Raw genomic sequence first — 20,475 nt, forward strand, 5'->3', positions numbered from 1 at the left:
TTACTTGGCTTGACAAAAACATGAAATTGATTATTTATATTAAAGGAAATACTTTTTTCATGATGATTTATCACAAATATTTCTATATTTTAAAACACATCACTGATATACTGAAAGTGCACTGGAGATGTTAGTAAAAAAAAATCTGTGTAAAGATGTCTTAAGAACTAACATGGGAAAAAAAAACTAATTTGTGATTTCACAAACAGAATAACCGAATTTGGACACATTCTATTAAAACTACAATAGATATTTACATAAAATATGTTACATGTCTGAAATTACAATGAAAGTTTATGAATTAACTTTCAGCTCCTAATACTAGTTAATACTTATTAATTTTAGATTGCAATATTTGTGAAGATATACTGTAGTTAGAGGGAACACCTTTGTAGGATAATAAAATACAATAAAGGATGACTATTCTAATTATTATTTCTCTCTCTGTGTGCTCTGTTTATATAAAGTCTCTCAGTCTGAGCCAGACTCTTCGGAACTAGGCGGAGTGCTGGTCATCTCCTCTTCATCATCTGAGCCCTGAGAGTGATGTTGGGGGGGGGGGGTGTCAGAGGGGGGAGAAGTGAAAGGTTTTCAAATATTAGGACATCTAGGGGTTCAGCAGAAACACTTAAGAGCATGAGCACAGTGCAGGGCTACTGACAGACCAGTGGATATTAATGGTTGTCCATGTGCAGCAAAAGTCAGTGTGTGTGTGTGTGTGTGTGTGTGTATTCCTGCCTTGCGCTTGCGCCCCTTGCCCCGGTCAGATTCAGATGAACTCTCTTCACTGGAGATGAACTCTCGACTCTTAAAGCTCTCATTGCCTGCAGCCCCTTCTTTCTCCTTCACTCCGGCAGACTTGCTCTTCACCTTCTTCTCCTCCACCTTCTTTCCCTTCTTCTTCTCCCTTAAGAAGATCAATCAAACCAAATAAGGGGTGATAAAGAATGAAAGGAATTTACAGCTCACCATGTAAAAGCTCTACTGGTCTACTTGGAGCAGACCATTCAAGAAACCTCCAGCTACGCTACAATTATTTTATTTGGTCTATTTAAAGGTGTGCTGTGATTCTGAGCAGAGGTGTGCTGCTGTTGCCACGGCGATGGGAAGGATGGGTGCGCTACTTTTTCGAGGATCCCGATGAGCCTCCGCCTCTCTCTCTGTACTCCTTCATCGCCCGCTCGTAGTCCTTCTTCGCCTCTTCAGCTTTCCCTTCCCACTCCTGTGGGGCAGAAGAGAGGAGGGCAGGAGAGAGGGGGGCAGAAGAGAGAGGGGCAGGAGCAAGGGGAGCAGGGAGGAAGAGGGGAAGACAAAGACCAATTGTAGGTGCAACCAAATGTAGGTGACAACAGGAACGGAGGAGAGTATTCAGAAGAGACAGACACCTCTTACAGGAAGAGAGGAGAATATTCAGAAGCAGTGATGGCTAAGTTACTTTGAAAAAGTAATCCGATTACTGATTACAGATTACTCCTTTTAAAAGTAACTTAGTTACGTTACTGATTACTTGATTTTAAAAGTAACTACATTAGATTACAAGTTACTTTAATAGTTACATTCAGCAGCAAAATAAATATTTCCAATACTCACTTTATTGGAAGTGCATTTTTAACAGTAACAATGTATTGAAGCAGGTTCGGTAACCGAGGCAGAAACTGCTTAATCCAAAAATCCAGAGGAGGGAAACTTTATTGATAACGCAACCCTGGCGCGCGACGTCGCCGCCCCCCCAGTGTCACTTAAAGGGCAAGACTCGCCATGAGGAGTAGTAGTCGCTAGGGGTGTATTCAACTAAGGATTTTCATAGTCGAATCTGATTCGTCAGCTTTTCGCTTTAGTCGACTAATAGTCGATTAATGGTTTGTTTTTATGTTTTTATTTAGAACACCTTAAACGGGATCCCGTTCTCATTCAGGACTTTTTTCCTCTTCAAAGTAAAAACCTAAAACACTCAGATAAATGAATAAACATGGTTGTTTGGCTTTATTCAGCTTTTATTTATTTACTTATTAATTTTTTAATGAAACGTTAGAGAACATTAACCGTCAGTGCGCATTGCGCATATCGAACTGTCAGACAGGCACTGTGCAAAATGTCAAAAACATTTTAAATAAAATATGCCTGCCTGAAAATATAAATAATTGCCACACAACAGCAAAAAAATACAAGGAAAGGTTAAAGTAACGGGGTTTAAAAGCAAACAACAGCAAAAAATGTTTATAGGCCTACTTGCCGAGATGCACTGCGACGAGACAACACGACTGAAACGACAAACGTTTTTTTTCGCCTTACGCGTTTTAAATGGTATGCCATGTTGGTTGTTGTCATGCGAAATGAAAGACGTTGATGACATAACTTGCACTTTACTTTGTTTGATTCATCTTTTTTCAAAATACTTTTGAAGTTTTTAAGTAGGCAGTTTTTTAGCAGGTGCTGCGCGTATTCTGTAGCGTGTTTAGCTCCGCTCGTTTGGATTGTGCAACAGCAGTGTGTGATTTATTAATGTGTAGTAAGGAAGATGCTTATTGGCAATGCGCAAACATCATTTTAAAATATTTATTAACAGAAATTAGGATGATTTTATTTGACAAAAGGCTATATATAACGAAAACAAAGACATTTCATGTAACAACTAATGCTTAGCTGCATCCTTGGGCACCCCCATGCAGTTAGAATGGTACATTCGACTATGACGTTCATAGTCGACTAGGGGGTATAGTCGACTATAGTCGAATCAGCGACTATTGCAGGTCACCCCTAGTAGTCACTACAGTATCTCCTGACATTACGTTTGTGTAGCTGTGCGGTATTATTTGTAAATTTATTTGTAAACGTAATACAAGCGAACTGTTCAGTCAAACAGCTTGTGAAACGAAATACCATTACAATTTCAAGCATTTTAAAGTAGGCTACGTTAGTCAAAATTCCAGCACTTTTCAAACGTGGAACACTAAGCAACATTAAAATTCATCAGGTAAATGTTCATTCCTCTGTTTTTGAGGGGCGTTTCTTTATACTACCACATATCGTTACGGGAAGACACTGCAAAAAATGACTTGTAAAACGTGCTCACGCTTTCACAAAGTCGCGCGCAGCGTGCGGAGTCGAGCACTACGGTCAGACGCAAAAGTAGAACTGACCAAGAAGAAAGATAAAATATATATTTTACTAGGGAAAATAAAAATAGTAACGCACAGTTATGTACGAAAGACTGTCGTTTTATCTTGTTGTTTTATATAAGAAGTTGTTCTCATTGCGTTGCAGTACATTAGTCCGGGCTTGTAGAATGCGCACGCGCAGCGTCCGTTGGTCCTTACCGAAAGATAGGAGAGATAACTTTGTACAGCGGTGTGTCTCATCTTTATCTGAAAGTTGTGTGCGTCAATATATCAAAAGTGAGTTCAATATTGTTAGTACTAATGTAGTACATGCTGCAGCGAGTGTGATATATGTACTAGGTCGATGCGAGCCGTTATTATTTCGACCTGTGTTGTTGTTAGCTCGTTACGAGCGATTGAGTAATTTACAGTGTTCTGTTATATCATTCAATGTATCTACACATGATCGGTGATCTGTTAGATGTAACATTTTCATTCATTGGATTAATTTCCGTTTGTCACTGTACTCATTTGGAGGATGTGTTTGTTTAGCCTTGTAGTAATTGATTGAATGTACTATTTGAGTAATTCATCTGTTTTTTCCTGTAATTACAGCCACACATATACAACCATCTACACATATCTTTTCGGGCATCTATCCCAATTCATGTCTGTATCATCCATCTCTCATCCAATCCTTGTAACATTCCATGTTCAATAAAGCAAAAGTGGAAAACCAAAATCTCTCGGAGCCCAGCTTTCTGACCGAAGCTTCCAACCTCCAACGTTCACCAGATCAGCACACACTAGAGCCAGTCACTCTTTTTCATGGTCCTTCGAGCCGGATCGGTGATAACTACAGAGGTTATGGATACATCACGCGAAGGCCCTCACGTACCTTCAGTGCAGCCACGTATCCAGCGAGAGAGATGTCCACCAGCCTACCTTGATGACTATGAAGTGGAATACCACCCGAAGCCAGCTGATGCACCCCATCCGCCGCATAGCCTCTCTCCCTCAGGCGGAACTGATCCTGGATCCCGAGGTAGTAAACCGATGTCACAGGTCAGTGCAAGCTCCACTCCAGTTCGCTCCATAACTGACGCCCTAAGCGATGTCCAAGCAGCCGAACTAGATGAACATATTAGACGCCTGGAACTGACAGAACTACACCGCCAGTTTGAGGAGGAGTGCCAAATAGAGGAACAGTGTCGGCTACTAGATAATCAGGCGCGTAAAGCCCTCTTTCAGAGAGAGGAACTTATTAGAGAAAAGGAGCGACAGAGCCGTCATTTAGATGAGGAAGCTCACGCTGCGCATAGAAGTAAAGAGTTCCTGACCAAGCAGTCCATTCTTCGGAAACGACTGAAGGATAAAGAGATAGAGTTGGAGAAAGCACGTCTCACTGCAGCGTATCTTAAGGAGTCTTCTCAACCCTCACACATTCGCGCGCCTACACCTGTGATTCAACCCATAGTAGCGGCTTTAGACACAATACCACCGAGCTGTGCTTACCCACAGCACTCCACACCTAAGGATGGCATAGCAGTGTTACCAGTACATCAGATTCAGCCCGTGAATTCTGTATTTCCTACCGAGAGCTGTAAGACGAACCCTGCTAAACCGATACCTTCAGCAGTGATACAAACGCAGTTACAAGCTACTCAAAGGACCCAATTACCTAATCAGCATAGGGACTCCTGTCCAGAAGCTGTCATCCAACCTGCAGGGAGGAATGAAACACATCGGCCCTTATCACAGGACCCTCCTCTAATGCCGGCACAGCCCTGGAATGAACCTCGAGTACAATCCCCAATTCCAGATCATATGCCTGCTTATCCACAGCCAAGCACACCCAATGCCAATTTAATGGAGCTGCTTATTGCTACATCCTACGGGATACCTAAACCCTCTCTGCCTAGATTTAGCAGTGGTAAGGAGTCTGACTTCGCTTTATTGAAAATGGGCTTCGATAACCTCATGGGTGCGCACTCTCATTTGACTGAGCCATTTAAGTACCAGGTGCTCCTAGACCATTTAAAATTGCCAAGCGCATATAGACTAGCTCAATCTTATATGCATGATCCTACTCCATACACCACAGCTATGCAGGCCCTACAGGATAAATATGGACAGCCTCGTCAGCTAGTTCAGAGTGAACTGGGCACTATACTGAACTCCCCTCCTGTCCGGATAGGCGACGCAGAATGCTTTGATAACTTCGCTCTATCTGTGCATTCATTAGTCGGTATGCTCCGCTCATTAGAAGGCGAGAATGGTTATGAACTGAGATGCGGTTCACATGTAGATAGACTCCTTAGCAAACTCCCTGTAAACTATCGTGATGGATTTGTAGAGTATTGTCTTAACCGTGGCATACTCCAAACTGGAACAGATAGAACTTACACCCTAAGTGAGTTCTCTGCGTGGCTACAACTCAAAGCGCAAGCTAAGCGCATTTCTAGTCGAGCCGCTGCCTTATCCTCGGAACAAGTTACGTCGGTGAGGAAAACTAAGAAAGCCTCTAGTATGACCTCAACTGTCTACTATGGAGCAGATGAAGGTGCCTGTAGGAGGCCCAATAAACCCCCTGAACTTAAGGAAGCCTTCTCCAAGCCTAAGGAGAAGCCAAAACCTTACTGCCCTTACTGCAATGCGAGAGAACACTATTTGAGTGTCTGTGCTAAGTTCAAGTCACTGACTCCCAGCCAGATCTCGGAATGGCTTAAAGACAAAAGCTGCTGGCGCTGTGGACGCAATCATAAACCGGACTCCTGCACGCTTAAGAAACCCTGCAGCATCTGTAAGGGGCGGCACCTCACAATACTACATGAAGCGGTCTATCAGGAGCCTAACCAGGTCCTTATAGTCAACACTCCCACCGAGACAATCTACCTTGATCGTCCCAATCGACCGCAGAGAGTCATGTTAAAAGTAGTCAAGGTTAACCTTCACAATGGCGGCCGTTCACTAGAAACGTATGCTGTACTGGATGATGGCTCCGAACGGACCCTTATCCTTTCCCCTGCCGTTCAGCACCTGGGCTTGAAGACAAAGCCTGAGATCCTGGCATTAAGAACGGTTCGACATGATGTCGTAGATCTTCAAGGTGCCTCTGTGGCCTTCGACATATCACCTGCAAATGACTCAAGCAAGAGATTCAGAGTTCATCATGCCTTCACGGCAGATGAACTCGGCCTCTCGGAGCATAGTCACCCTGTTAGATCCCTAATGGGAAAATACCGACATCTACAGGATTTACCTCTTCAAACTCTAGATAGAGTATGTCCCCTAGTACTTATAGGTTCCGACTTCCCCCACCTGCTCCTCCCTACGCAACCAATAATCGCTGGTCCACCGGGAGCTCCGGTAGCGGTGTGTACACCCCTTGGGTGGACCCTCCAAGGACCTGCTAGCTTAATCCACCCGCCTGCAGGGGAGCAGAGGTGTCTTTTCACAGCACTTGCACCCCCTACCTCCGACCTCCTGCATCACGTAGAGAAGCTGTGGCAAGTCGATACCCTGCCCTACATCAGAGGCAAGGAGGCTATACGCTCAAAGTTAGACCAGCAGGCTCTAGCGCTACTAGAGAGCCAAACTACTCGAGTAAAAGTGGGTGGAGTTGAGAGGTATGCAACCCCACTGTTACGACGTAAGAATTCACCACCACTTAGAGCACCTGAAACTGCCTGCATTTCCTTACTACGTAGTACAGAACGACGATTGGCTAGAGATGTTGAGCGAGCCAAAGCTTACCACCAGGAGGTAAAGAAGTTAGTACAGGCCGGTTACATACAAAGAGTGGCTCCTGAGGAGGTAAACTCCACAGAAGAGTCCTGGTTCCTACCGCACCATCTGGTGTATCACAACGGTAAGACGAGGCTTGTGTTCAACTGCTCGTTCCAGTATGGGGGCCAAAGCCTCAACAGTAATCTCCTGACTGGTCCTACCTTGGGACCCTCCTTGTTGGGTGTCCTCCTCCGGTTTCGAGAACACACTGTAGCCATAAGTGGGGATATTAGAGCGATGTTTCATCAAATCCGCCTCCTCCCTCAAGACAAGCCATTACTGCGTTTCCTCTGGAGAGATAAGAAGGAGGAAGAGCCAACAGTATTCGAATGGCAGGTGCTCCCGTTCGGTACTACGTGTAGCCCATGCTGTGCCACTTATGCACTTCAGTACCATGTGAGAGAGCAGAGAGAAGGCAACGAGGACATCGTGCAGTCAATAGAACGAGCCTTCTATGTGGACAACTGCCTCCAAAGTCTCACTTCCGTAGAGGCGGCTAGAGACCTTATAGACCGGCTGCGTGGATTGTTGGCTCTGGGAGGGTTTGAGATAAGACAGTGGGCCAGCAATACTCCAGCTGCAGTAGAACATCTTCCAACTGAGGCTAGAGCTACCAATACAGAATTGTGGCTCTCCGAACAGTGTGGGGATCCACAAGAGTCGACTCTCGGACTGCGCTGGAATTGTCTCACAGACTGCCTGGGTTACAGGCATCGACCCGTAGAGTATTCAGAGCCCACTCTCAGAAATGTATATAAAGTTCTAGCAACACAGTACGACCCCCTAGGGTACCTCATACCCTACACGACAAGAGCTAAAGTCCTGGTTCAAGATCTCTGGAAGTCAGAAATAAACTGGGATGAGCGCATACCTAATGAGGAATTGCTAGAGAGATGGAGAGCATGGGAAGCCGAGCTCAAACATTTACCTTCAGTGCAGATACCTCGATGCTACCGTCCTCCCTGCGCAGATAATGGCGAGTCTAGGATTGAAGCTCACATATTCTGTGACGCTTCAGAACGAGCCTATGGTTCCGTGAGTTATCTTCGCACGCAGTGTATACAAGAACATGTACATGTGTCGTTCATTATGGCGAGATCTAGGGTGGCTCCTCGAAAACAGATATCTATGCCGCGTTTAGAATTGTGTGCAGCACTCACTGGAGCACAGCTGGCGGGAGTCATCAGTGCTGAGTTAGAAATTCCTGTCAGAGACATAACCCTGTGGTCTGATTCAACAACAGTGCTAAATTGGATTAAGTCTGATTCCTGTCGCTACAAAGTGTTTGTAGGCACACGGATCGCTGAGATACAAGATCTCACAGAATTAACCAACTGGAGATACGTGAATACAGCGGATAACCCAGCAGATGACTTGACAAGGGGAAAGACTCTAATAGAGTTGAGTCACCCACACCGATGGCGGCACGGCCCATCATTTCTCCATCAACATGAGGACTCATGGCCAATACTACCCACATTAAAACCTCCTCAGGAGGATGTTGAAGAGAAGAGAAGTGCATTTTTGGGGAATATGACAGTCAGCAGTCCTAAGCTACCTGATCTCACACAGATCCAAACTTGGTCAGCTCTCCTGAATGTCACTCACCAGTTCCTTCACGGGGCGGCCAACCCTCAGAAAGGTGTTGAGATGACTGCCGCGGATGTCTTGGCTACTGAACTTTACCTGCTCAAACAGGCTCAGAAAGAAAGTTTCCCAGAAGAATTAGACACCCTGTCTACAGATAAGTCAGTGACTCCACGGAGCCGCCTGATCACTCTTGCTCCGGAGTATGACAGAGCTTTAGGTCTTATACGTGTAGGAGGAAGACTTAGAAGAGCAGTGGATCTAGATCCAGACACTATTCATCCCATAGTGCTGGACGCTAAGCATCGTGTAACACAGCTGCTCATTCAGAAATATGATGAAGATTTACATCACCCTGGAGCAGAACGCGTCTTTGGCGAGATTAGACGCAGGTACTGGATCCTACGGGGTAGAGAGGCTATCAGACGACATCAGTACAACTGCTTTGAATGTCGCAAATGGAGAGCTACACCAGTGATTCCTAAGATGGCTGATCTACCACCTGCCAGACTCCGTCTGTTCAAACCACCATTCTGGTCCACAGGGGTGGACTGTTTTGGCCCTTACAGTGTCAAAATCGGACGGCGTACAGAGAAACGCTGGGGAATCATATTTAAATGTATGACGACCAGTTGTGTCCATCTAGACATACTAGAGAGTATAGATACAGACGCGTTCTTGATGGCATTGAGAAGGTTTGTAGCCCGGAGGGGTAAACCTTTCGAGATCCTCTCAGACAGGGGCACAAACTTCAGAGGTGGAACTGTGGAACTCCAAGAATCCTTCGCCTCGCTTGGTAACTCACTCCGGCAACATCTCTCGGAGCAGCAGATCACATTCAGATTCAATCCACCAAACGCTCCACACTTCGGTGGCACATGGGAGAGAGAGATCAAGTCTGTTAAAGCTGCTTTACATGTGGTCCTGGGAGGACAGACGGTGAGTGAGTCTGTGCTACGCACTGTCATGATTGAGGTGGAAGGCATCATTAATTCAAAACCACTAGGCTATATCTCATCAGATGTCGCTGATCCAGACCCAGTTACACCAAATCTATTACTGATGGGTCGACGGGATGCATCGCTCCCACAAGCGATCTATGCCTCAGCCGATCTCCTCGGTAGGCGACGCTGGAGACATAGTCAAGTCCTAGCAGACCATTTCTGGTCTAATTTTATTCGTTATCACCTGCCTGATCTCCAGAAGCGGCAGAAGTGGCATCAGGACTTGGACAATTTGTCTGTCGGGCAAGTGGTGATGGTGGTAGATGCTCAGCTGCCACGAGCTTTGTGGCCCATTGGTCGGGTGATTAATGTTTTCCCAGGTGGCGATGGACTTGTCCGTACAGCAGAGGTGCAGGTCAAGGATCGGACCTACTTACGACCGGTTGCACGGCTGGTCAGACTACCGGCATGGACAGATGATGAGGACAGTCCAAAGATTTAATGTTTCTTTAATGTACAGTATAAGGACAAATTTAACACTAAATTTGGGGGCGGCCGTGTACGAAAGACTGTCGTTTTATCTTGTTGTTTTATATAAGAAGTTGTTCTCATTGCGTTGCAGTACATTAGTCCGGGCTTGTAGAATGCGCACGCGCAGCGTCCGTTGGTCCTTACCGAAAGATAGGAGAGATAACTTTGTACAGCGGTGTGTCTCATCTTTATCTGAAAGTTGTGTGCGTCAATATATCAAAAGTGAGTTCAATATTGTTAGTACTAATGTAGTACATGCTGCAGCGAGTGTGATATATGTACTAGGTCGATGCGAGCCGTTATTATTTCGACCTGTGTTGTTGTTAGCTCGTTACGAGCGATTGAGTAATTTACAGTGTTCTGTTATATCATTCAATGTATCTACACATGATCGGTGATCTGTTAGATGTAACATTTTCATTCATTGGATTAATTTCCGTTTGTCACTGTACTCATTTGGAGGATGTGTTTGTTTAGCCTTGTAGTAATTGATTGAATGTACTATTTGAGTAATTCATCTGTTTTTTCCTGTAATTACAGCCACACATATACAACCATCTACACATATCTTTTCGGGCATCTATCCCAATTCATGTCTGTATCATCCATCTCTCATCCAATCCTTGTAACATTCCATGTTCAATAAAGCAAAAGTGGAAAACCAAAATCTCTCGGAGCCCAGCTTTCTGACCGAAGCTTCCAACCTCCAACGTTCACCAGATCAGCACACACTAGAGCCAGTCACTCTTTTTCAGTTATTTGGATAAGTAACTTTAATCTGATTACTGGACTGGAAATAGTAGCGCGTTATATTACTCGTTACCAAAAAAAGTGGTAAGATTAGAGTAACGCGTTACTGACATCACTGTTCAGAAGAGACAGACACCTCTTACAGGAAGAGAGGAGAGTATTCAGAAGAGACAGACACCTCTCACAGGAAGAGAGGAGAATATTCAGAAGAGACAGACACCTCTTACAGGAAGAGAGGAGAGTATTCAGAAGAGACAGACACCTCTTACAGGAAAAGAGGAGAGTATTCAGAAGTGACAGACACCTCTCACAGGAAGAGAGGAGAAGATATTCAGAAGATACCTCTTTCTTGTCTTTGCTCAGTTGCTTCCACATCTCGCCCGCTTTCTTTGAAATCTCAGTGACAGAGATTCCTGGGTTTTCGGATTTAATGTGCTCTCGGTTGGAGTTTAGCCACAGCATGTACGCACTCATTGGCCTCTTGGGGGCACTGCTGTCCTTGATCTTCTTCTGTATGCACACAGGCAACACACATGTAAGTAAGACCAACTTGTTCTTAACCATCAGCAATCTGATTTCCACTCGTGTTCTTTAGTTCTACACCAAGTCGGCATAATGCAAAAACCATGAACACATCCAGCTTTCAGCAGTGAGCTGCATGTGTTGGGAGTGATCTGCAGATCCACCTCTTTCTTGCGTGGTTTTCTCTCCTTCACCACTTTGGCCTTCTTGGCTGGTTTCTTCTTCCTGTCATCATCACTGTCTGCATCTTCACCACTACTCTCACTGGCTGATGCCTTACTGTCGTACCTGACACACACACACACACACACACACATACACACATACACACACACACACAAAGACCATGGAAATACACAACTGAAATTTCCAAACATCTAAATGTTAATGTCATTAATGAAATCAATAATCCAAATTGGAGAGAAGTTGTATTGAAAGCGCCTTACTCTTCTGCAATGTCTTCGTCTTCTTCTCCGGGGTTAAATGATTCATCTGTGAAGAAGGATCAAGTTGGCACTTAGAACTTAGAGCTTTACCTTGAGTGACAAGGCTCGTCTGATTGGCTGTGCCAGTCGCCACTCACCGCTGCCGGCCTCAGAGTCATCGCTGTCATTGGCCTCCTCACGGATCTTCCCCTCCTGCTTCATGCGCTCCAGGTAGGCATCATGTTGGTCATCATCTGAGTCACTGTACATGTCATCTTTGGCCTTCATACCCTGCCATTGTGAAAATGACAATAAATACACCAGAAACACACAATCACTAAAACGTGCTATTGAATAGTCATTATAACCAGAGTTGTTCATGAACGCACATACGCACAATCACCTGACTTCATCCATCACAAAATTAGTGATTACAATTGCCCTTTCCAATTATAGCATTGATTGTAGTAAATCATTCTTGTTATTAAACACACATACACACAAAATCAGTATTCTCACATCCCATTTCAATCCCTCAAGCAGTGGTTGTGGTCATAGCACACACAACTAACTTTCACTGGTCTGACAACACAGCTTGTCTGAAATCTAAATGGCTGCTGAAGTCTATGGAGTAAAAAAAGAACACTCAATGAGCACAGCACACACACTGTGTCTCACGGCTGTGTAAATCAGACCCAGCAGGTTAAGTGCCAGTGTGCTTGATTAAAGCCATCACATTTGGCCCAGTCCACTCAACAACTGATATCGAAGGACACAGGTTGTGACTGAGCCAAAAGACGTGATATTCACCCTCAAAAGGTAAACACACTGCAATCATGCGATTAAGAGAGCACCCAAACCAGTTCAATCCATAAGCTCTATACCAACCTTTTTCTATGGGAACACACGTAGATACACACAGCACAGAGACACAGAGGAGAATAAGTGTTTATCTACTGAACAGCATGCGGGTTTCTTTGGGGTTCTCAGTGTGAAAACGTGAGCATTGTATTGAAATTAAAACTTGAATGACAGACAGGAATCTACATTATGTACCTCTTTGAAGCCTCTGTTCTTAATGCTGAGTTTCTTCGCATTGACAAAGTCAAATAACTTTCCGTACTCTTCTCTACAGGAAGGGAAAGAAAAGACAAAACATTCGAAGGGTGACTGGAGTCCCATTCACTCTGTGCTGTGTTATACATATATGCTCATTACAATGGTAATAACATGGTAAAGATATAAAGATATCTGTGTATTTGCTCTCTTCAGTTAAAGATATTTAATGTTTCCTGATGTGAAATTAGGAACCTTCTATTTTTGAATATTGAGACACTCTAGAACAGGGCTATTCAACTGGCGGCCCGCGGGCCAGATCCGGCCCTTTAATGAATTTGTACTAATTTATAGGTCTGAAAATTGTCTGGCTCACAGGTCAGAGCTCTCTGCCAAATCTGGCCCACAGAAAAATATAGTTGAATAGCCCTGCTCTAGAACATGAATTATGCCAATGTCTACCTAATGGTCTTTGAACAGGAAACTGGACTATGCCTAATATACTGTATGTATACATGTTCATGTTCATTTTGGTATCATGTCATCTGAAGTCCAAAATCCTATAATGAACAAGAAATCCTACTGTGTATAGATCCCTATGATCCTATTTGTTTTTACACTTTGTTCAGGCTTTGAAACGATACATGTGGCTGTGGGAAATGTGCTTCCTACCTCTCTATACTGCTGAAGGTGTACTGATTGCCCTGTTTGGTCTCAATTTCAAAATCAAAAGAGCGTGTGGTTGTGGTGCCTCTGGCGAAGTTCACACAGGAGATCTCCTCGAAGCGTAGGTGAACTGGAGGCTTGTGAACATAGATGAAGCCTCTCTCCAGCGGATACAGCAACCCTGAACTGGCTTTATACGAACATGTGATACACTGAGCACCAGAGTGACTGCAGAGGAAAAAAAGAGGAATGGGTGAGAAAGTGTAAGGAAGAGTGAACAGAACAGAAGGAGATTTGAGCAACACTCATGAAAACAACTATAGATCAGATCTACTACAGTGTGATAGGACACTGGGTGTGTTACAGAGGGATGGGAGACAGTGTTACCCCTGGAAGTTTCCAGGTACTGTGATCTTCCTGTTTACCAGTGCCTTCATAACCCTGCTGACCATCTCATAGAGAGAGCCAGACATGTTTTTACTCAATTTGCCCTCAAAACGCCTCTCGACCTCCTCCCTGCAGAGGGTAGAATGGACAAAAAAGGGAGCATAAGAACACTCACAACTATTAACAAAACACAATTTGACTTCATCTCAAAGTCTTCAATTAAGTCTTCAATTACATCTTTATCTCAAACAGCACCTTTTTTCATTTGAGTGTTTTATAGCCAATGCATCCTCTTTCACTATGCTGGACAGAACATTTGTCCCTTTGTGAATTCACTGGAACCCAATATTCCTCCAATTGCTTTCAAATTCCTCCTACTGCTCTCTCATAGTCTTTCCACTCTCACTCACTCACTCGCTCATGTTGAGGGTGAGGTTAATGTCCTCTTCCTTGGAAAAGAGCAGGATAAGGAAGTGGTAGCGGGTTTGACCCTGTTTAATGGGAGGATCCAGACTGATCTATAGGAGGAGAGATGAGGGAGAACAGAAAGACATTTACATTTTACATTTATTGCATTTGGCCAAAGACTCTGATCAAAAATAACTTACATATTAATCAACAAATGTAATCACATCCTCATCAGTATAATGCTGGATTTGCATTCGAGAGCTTTCAAATGCAGATATGTATGAAAATATAATTAATATTCACTACCACAAGAATACATTTAATTATGCAACAACAAACACTCTATTTCCTTTCTTCTTTATTGAAGCAATGTTCTCAATTACAAAACGGCAAACAATTTAGGGGGAAAAATTCGAATAAAAAATGCTAAACATCCACTTACTACAAAGAACATCTGTCTCTGGTCTTTGTGGGGCAACAGGAAGAGTCGCAGTACTGTTGTATAAGGGATCTTATAGTCAAACGTCTTACCATGCAGATGCAGAAAGGTGGGGTAAATCCGGATATCATACCTATCATAGGAAAGGCACAGCAGGATATTCCCGACTTAATGAGGAAATTGCTACCTCTTTGAATCTTACTTCTTTTGCTTAATCTGTTAAAGTGGAACCTTTGACAATAAAAACTTTCAGCTTGTCAATGGGAACAAGAAGAAACATGTTAGGTGTGTGTGTGTGTGTGTGTGTGTGTGTGTGTACCTGCCCCTGGGTGTTAGACACTGCAGCTCTCTGAAGATGCACACTGCATCTCCTGTAGCCTGGATCACATCTGCCTTAGAAAGTACGTTCTGGGCAAATGCCTGAAATGACACCACATCAAACATTTCTAGGAACCTCATAGTATTTTAGTGTAAATATCTTCTTAATTACCCAGACTATTGTACTCCTGTCTACTGAAAGGATTTAAAGCGATGCTAGCTCAGGAAAACAGGTCCAGTCCTGTTACAATAAAATTATCATTATAAACGAACCCTGGCTCATTTCACTGGCTTCGTTTTGTAGCAAAAGCATACCACCTACTGGTGAAAGGAAGAAAACTAAAATCATAACATCTTGCACAATAATAAAAATAACAATAACCTCTCAGCAGTAGTATGGTTTATTAAAAAAATTAAACCATTCAAGCATGCACACATACTCTTACCTCCACGGGGTCTGCTCCCTCATCTCCTGTACTGGGTGGTACATAAAAGCGCACTTCCATGAGTGACACCTCTGTGTCATCGTTCTGATGAAACTCAAGTGTCACCTCATTTTTTCCAGTTGCACACTGGGATACGCTGGAGAGCGGTATCTCTAACACTGGACTGTCACTTACTTCAAATGACAGCAGTGGGCCTGCAAATCACACACACACAGCTACGTTAACGTTTATACTTACAAGGATACCATTTTTTTTGCAATAAAGACATATAACAATGTCATCTGTAACACGATGATCTTTAACAGCAAATCAAAATTTTTCATGAAAAAATGTTACTCCAAAGGTATTCAGCGTGAGTTAAAGAGATGCAAGTGGTGTCATAATACAAAGTTTCACTGACCATTGAATTTAGCAGTGCCCCAGTTCCAGCCCTTCACACACATATCTTTCTCAATTAGCTCCACTTTGTAATTAGTTTTGAAATATTCAGAGATTTTTTCAAAGTCCTGAAAATCACAGACACATAAATTAAACACATTGTATGAGCCTGGCTCTGGTTTCTTCCTGTGTAAAGTAAGTGAGCCATAGACTCACAGTATCTTTGAAGCCATCATATTTATAAACGTGTCCAGTGATGGTAGAGAGCTTGATGCCATGACCCAGGCAGACTCTCCTCCACTGGGCATGAGTGAGCTCTGGGACAGAGATGCTGTCCACCTTCCCCGTTTTACTGCTCTTATACACCACTGTCTGCTTACTGAATCGTAAGCGTCCATCGTTCTGCAGTAAGACAGAGGAGGAGAGACGCACAGAGAGGGAAAAGGATTCGATAGAGGGAAAAGGTAAGACAACAGAAGAATCCAGTTGTTTATAGATGACTTCCATGAGTGACACCTCTGTGTCATCGATCTGATGAAACTCAACTCACATATTTTATATATATATATTAGTGCTATCAATTCCAGGTGCCGCGATTAAAAGTCCTCACCAGGATTTTGCTCAGGCTTCCTGGATTGTGTTGATTCCACTGATTTTACCTGGATAGCTTACTTGATGGCCATGGTAAAACCCAGATGCATACCTAGAGCCCTCCGCGCCTCAAGTATGTCTCGTCTTGACCCTCCATCATCCAGGACACATGGGAGACAAGCATCCAGACTTTTCTCTGTCCTGGCTCCAAGGTGGTGGAATGAACTTCCCTTGTGTGTCCGAACATCGGAGTCACTTGCTGTCTTCAGACGCCGACTGAAGACCCACCTCTTTCAAGTGCACTTTGCATAATTATGCTTTGTCTATTGTACTTTATCGTCTCTTTCCTCAGGTATTGTGCATAATTGGGTTATAGGAATTGTATACTGTCTTTTTCCTCAGGGGATGTGTATATTCAGGTATAATTGTTAGGTATCATTTGACTTTCGTCTAGTGGTTTTTCCAGCTTAGAGTACCTGTGTTTAGGACTATCTATTCTACCTTGGAGATTCCAAGCAACTACATAGCACTTTTGTAAGTCGCTCTGGATAAGAGCGTCTGCTAAATGCCATAAATGTAAATGTAAATGTAAATTAGAAAATCTAGCAAGCTTGAGCAAAATCCTGGTGAGGACTTTTAATCGCGGTACCTGGAATTGACAGCACTAATATATATATATATATATATATATATATATATATATATATATATATATATATATATATATATATATATATTCTTTATTAAAATGAAAATGACACCTTTTACTCACCCAGGAACCTTTCACCTCCTGATAAATTTCATTAAATTCCATAGTGTCAGTCATTGCAGCAACTTTACTGTCAAGTCCCACCGATGTTCAAAATCTACTCAACAGAAGAAAATGAGAACCAGTAACTGCAAGCTAAGAATAATTTCAGTTTACACAATAACATCTATCAATGTAGTGTTCTCTGAAGTTGGAACATTTAAGAGTCAGATATGAACATGTTTTATACCCATAATCATAAAATGTTTGAAAGTTGCCCCAAAATTGACACTGTAAGTACGTATCAGTTGTTTTGAATACTGTTCTGTGCAAATGTAATGTGTAGGTGCTTCTTTCTACACCAGGTGCCTGGACTGCCACAGTGCGGGAGTTGACCTTGGCCATTTCAATGAGCTCTAACTGCTGTTCTGTATATCACTACACTGTGCATAGCGGAAATACAGCTAGCTAGAACTGGTCTGACAGTACGCAGGTTCACCTAGCGATACGGCAAGCAAGCTAATGCTAATAGCGCAGCTAATGCTAATAAATGATTAGCATTTAGCTACGTCGGTAGACACTTCAGTGGCTAGGCTTGCTAGTAAACCACAGATTAGCTAATGTTTCTTTTGAAAAGTGAAGGGACACGATGCATCAAATATGTATACAGAATCGGCGGTATACTGTGCCAAACAATTCTGTTGATTACAGGTTTTAGTAATTACACTTGTCTGAATAATACTGTTAATCAGCATTACAGTAATTAGCTATTGTTAATCAGCATTACTGTTTCTCCGGGAACGGGAAGAAACCACCAGGCCTATTCCCGCATGCGTCGATACAGGACCTTATAAGAACGTACGTATACGTGTTAAAAGACGTACGTTTACGTAATCACGTAGCGTACGTATCACACTCCTTCCCTTGTTTTGTTCAACCTAGGAAAATAGAATCCATTGACTTGCTATCACTGTTTTGAGTTTTAGGCAATTACATTGATCTGACACAAACCTGCCGGTGAGTTATGCAGAATGGCGTGTTCATGCAATAGGAACTATGCTACATGTGATTAATTTAGCTGAATCCTAAAAACCGTCAATCGGCGTAATGATGCATTACATTATGTGGTTCAGTCTGGTAACAAGAAGAGACTCGGCTCAATACAGCAGAATGTACTCATATAATGGTTTAAAAAATATAGTGATCGATTTCTTTACTTTGTATATAAAGCATTACATATAAACTGTTTACACATATAAACATGTTTAGGCCTACTAAAATGTCACAATAACAAAAACCCACTGTGAAGTTATGGTTGAGATAAACGTATGTTTAAAGGCATTATCGATTCGTCCTAGGCATGACAGCCAAGCGAGGCCTCATCACTGACACATTCAAGGTAGTGAAGAAGGCAAGAAGGAATGACCGAAGGGACAAAAAACCTCCTTCACCCCCCACTGCAAGTGAGATGTTGTGTGTATGTGTGCGTGCATATGTTGTGTGTAACGTATTGGTGCAGGAAACATGGGGAATGTGGGGGATCCCCCAAAATAGAAAACAGCCTCTTTTGTTCCCTCAAAATATTATGGGGTGGGCTCTGATTCAGTAAATGTGCCCCCCCCCCCCATATCAAACTCACTCAAATTGTCAAATACAAATTGTATTAATATTACATCATCATGCAGTAAAATTCTATAAGTCAATTTAGTTTTAATATGAAATTAATGTGTTATTACCATGTTGTACCACAAAGATCCAGAACCTCCTTGCCTGAGTGAGAGAGAAACTCATCTGCAAGAACTGAAAAACTTTGACTTGGACTGGCGCTTTGGACCCTGCACAGGTAAGAAATTGATAATCCTCTGGCAATGCCTTATATAATAAGAACTTAGAACCGGAAATTACAAGCAAGAACTTATGTTGTACAGAGACTGCATTTTAGGTTTGGGCTTCTGTTGTCTGTCATTCTGCTTCAGCAACACTTCTGTGCTCCAGAATTTATGTTTCTGTGTGTAGGGATCAGTCGGTTGCAGAGGTGGGAGAGGGCAGCACTGCATGGGCTGAACCCCCCACAGCAGATTAAAGACATATTACTGAAGGAGACCACAGACCCAGACTACATAGAGAGGTACTATGAACAAACCAACAAAACACAATGATGATCGTACGTGTACACACACACACACACACACACACCCTCACACACACACACACACACACACACACACACACACACACACACACACACACACACACACACACACACACACACACAGAGCATGTATAGACATGGTATGTGTATACATTCATATACATTTGTATACAACAAAATGCAACCTATACTTTACAAATGTACGTTTATTATGTTTCCGGTTCTGTGTTTCAGCCTCTGGCATAGCTATCCCTTGTGAGATGAGAAGAAGAGAACAGAGTATTTGGAGAAAGAAGGACAATGAGACGGATTGATTTAAGTGTTTGATAGTTCATTTTTGCTTGTTGCTGCATGTTTATTCAACTTGTGATCCATACACTACATTTTTATTAAAACTTTTACATTTTACATAAAAGCAAGATTCCACCTTTTGTGTTATTTATTTTTGCAAGTTAATGTGATCATGAATCTGCAACCTATATATATATATATATATATATACAGTTAATCTTAGTGTAGATGTCTCAGACAGATGAACTGTTCAGCAAATGTTTTATGACATTTCACATTGTTTTTTTTTTTAGGTTATCTACTTTTAGTTTTTACATCTGTTGTTATTTCTATTAATTTGAAAGGGATAGCAAATCCTTACAGAAAAGTAGCCTATTCCCTAATCACCTTTCTTTGATCAGGGTTTGGCAAGTGAAATATCTCTCAAGTGCATGGAGAAATACCTTTCAATAGGTTCTGCACAGTTAGTATGGAATAAACCCAATATACATTAGTCTCCAGCCTTCTTCATCTAGACTAACCAGCTTATAATAGTGTGGTATGGGGTGGAGAATAGTAGTAACTAATAGCGCAAAGAAGAAATTGCAGTTATTTTTTAAAGAAAGGAAGTAAATCTGCTTCACATTAAGGATATGAGGGTCATGGCCAGATAAATATAGGCGTACATCTATACAAGATTTTATTCTTTAGAGAGTAAAATAGTAATTAGCAACATATAAGGACAGATAATTATGGTTGCTTAATTGGGTCAGGCTTGCCTTGAGGCATCCTTTTTTACCCATCCCTGCGTGCAGACGTTGCTGACGGTGACGAATTTACTTCAGCCTCGCACTGAACGTTATGGCCCATAAGAACACACATGTACCGACCCCATTTCACAGGGTTTTCCAGAGCGACTCCAGACGCACATGACCATGCTCCACAATGTTTCTAGATGACAGCAGCCTAC

General features: G+C 42.7%; 2 protein-coding genes across 2 annotated transcripts; one reads left to right on the forward strand and one right to left on the reverse strand.

Annotated features, from left to right (window-relative positions):
- Nucleotides 1-123: 123 nt before the first annotated feature.
- On the reverse strand, nucleotides 124-17,938 carry ssrp1b (structure specific recognition protein 1b). The gene is made up of 18 exons (XM_076973839.1): nucleotides 17,871-17,938; nucleotides 17,108-17,201; nucleotides 15,961-16,146; nucleotides 15,767-15,872; nucleotides 15,367-15,560; nucleotides 14,922-15,022; nucleotides 14,606-14,735; nucleotides 14,170-14,273; nucleotides 13,756-13,884; nucleotides 13,375-13,596; nucleotides 12,703-12,775; nucleotides 11,805-11,937; nucleotides 11,668-11,713; nucleotides 11,386-11,509; nucleotides 11,042-11,209; nucleotides 1,125-1,222; nucleotides 739-907; nucleotides 124-537 (listed from the first exon to the last, which is right to left on the reverse strand). Exons 2-18 carry the CDS (start codon nucleotides 17,159-17,161, stop codon nucleotides 472-474), a joined length of 2,103 nt encoding a protein of 700 aa, XP_076829954.1. The 5' UTR covers nucleotides 17,162-17,201; nucleotides 17,871-17,938; the 3' UTR covers nucleotides 124-471.
- A 12-nt stretch (nucleotides 17,939-17,950) lies between these two features.
- On the forward strand, nucleotides 17,951-19,654 carry pold4 (DNA polymerase delta 4, accessory subunit). Its single transcript, XM_076973843.1, has 5 exons — nucleotides 17,951-18,100; nucleotides 18,442-18,546; nucleotides 18,837-18,926; nucleotides 19,100-19,211; nucleotides 19,470-19,654. The coding sequence occupies exons 2-5, from the start codon at nucleotides 18,444-18,446 to the stop codon at nucleotides 19,492-19,494; spliced, it is 330 nt and encodes a 109-aa protein (XP_076829958.1). The 5' UTR covers nucleotides 17,951-18,100; nucleotides 18,442-18,443; the 3' UTR covers nucleotides 19,495-19,654.
- Nucleotides 19,655-20,475: the final 821 nt, after the last annotated feature.

Source organism: Brachyhypopomus gauderio, chromosome 15 (genome assembly GCF_052324685.1).
Source record: "Brachyhypopomus gauderio isolate BG-103 chromosome 15, BGAUD_0.2, whole genome shotgun sequence".
Classification (NCBI taxonomy): domain Eukaryota; kingdom Metazoa; phylum Chordata; class Actinopteri; order Gymnotiformes; family Hypopomidae; genus Brachyhypopomus; species Brachyhypopomus gauderio.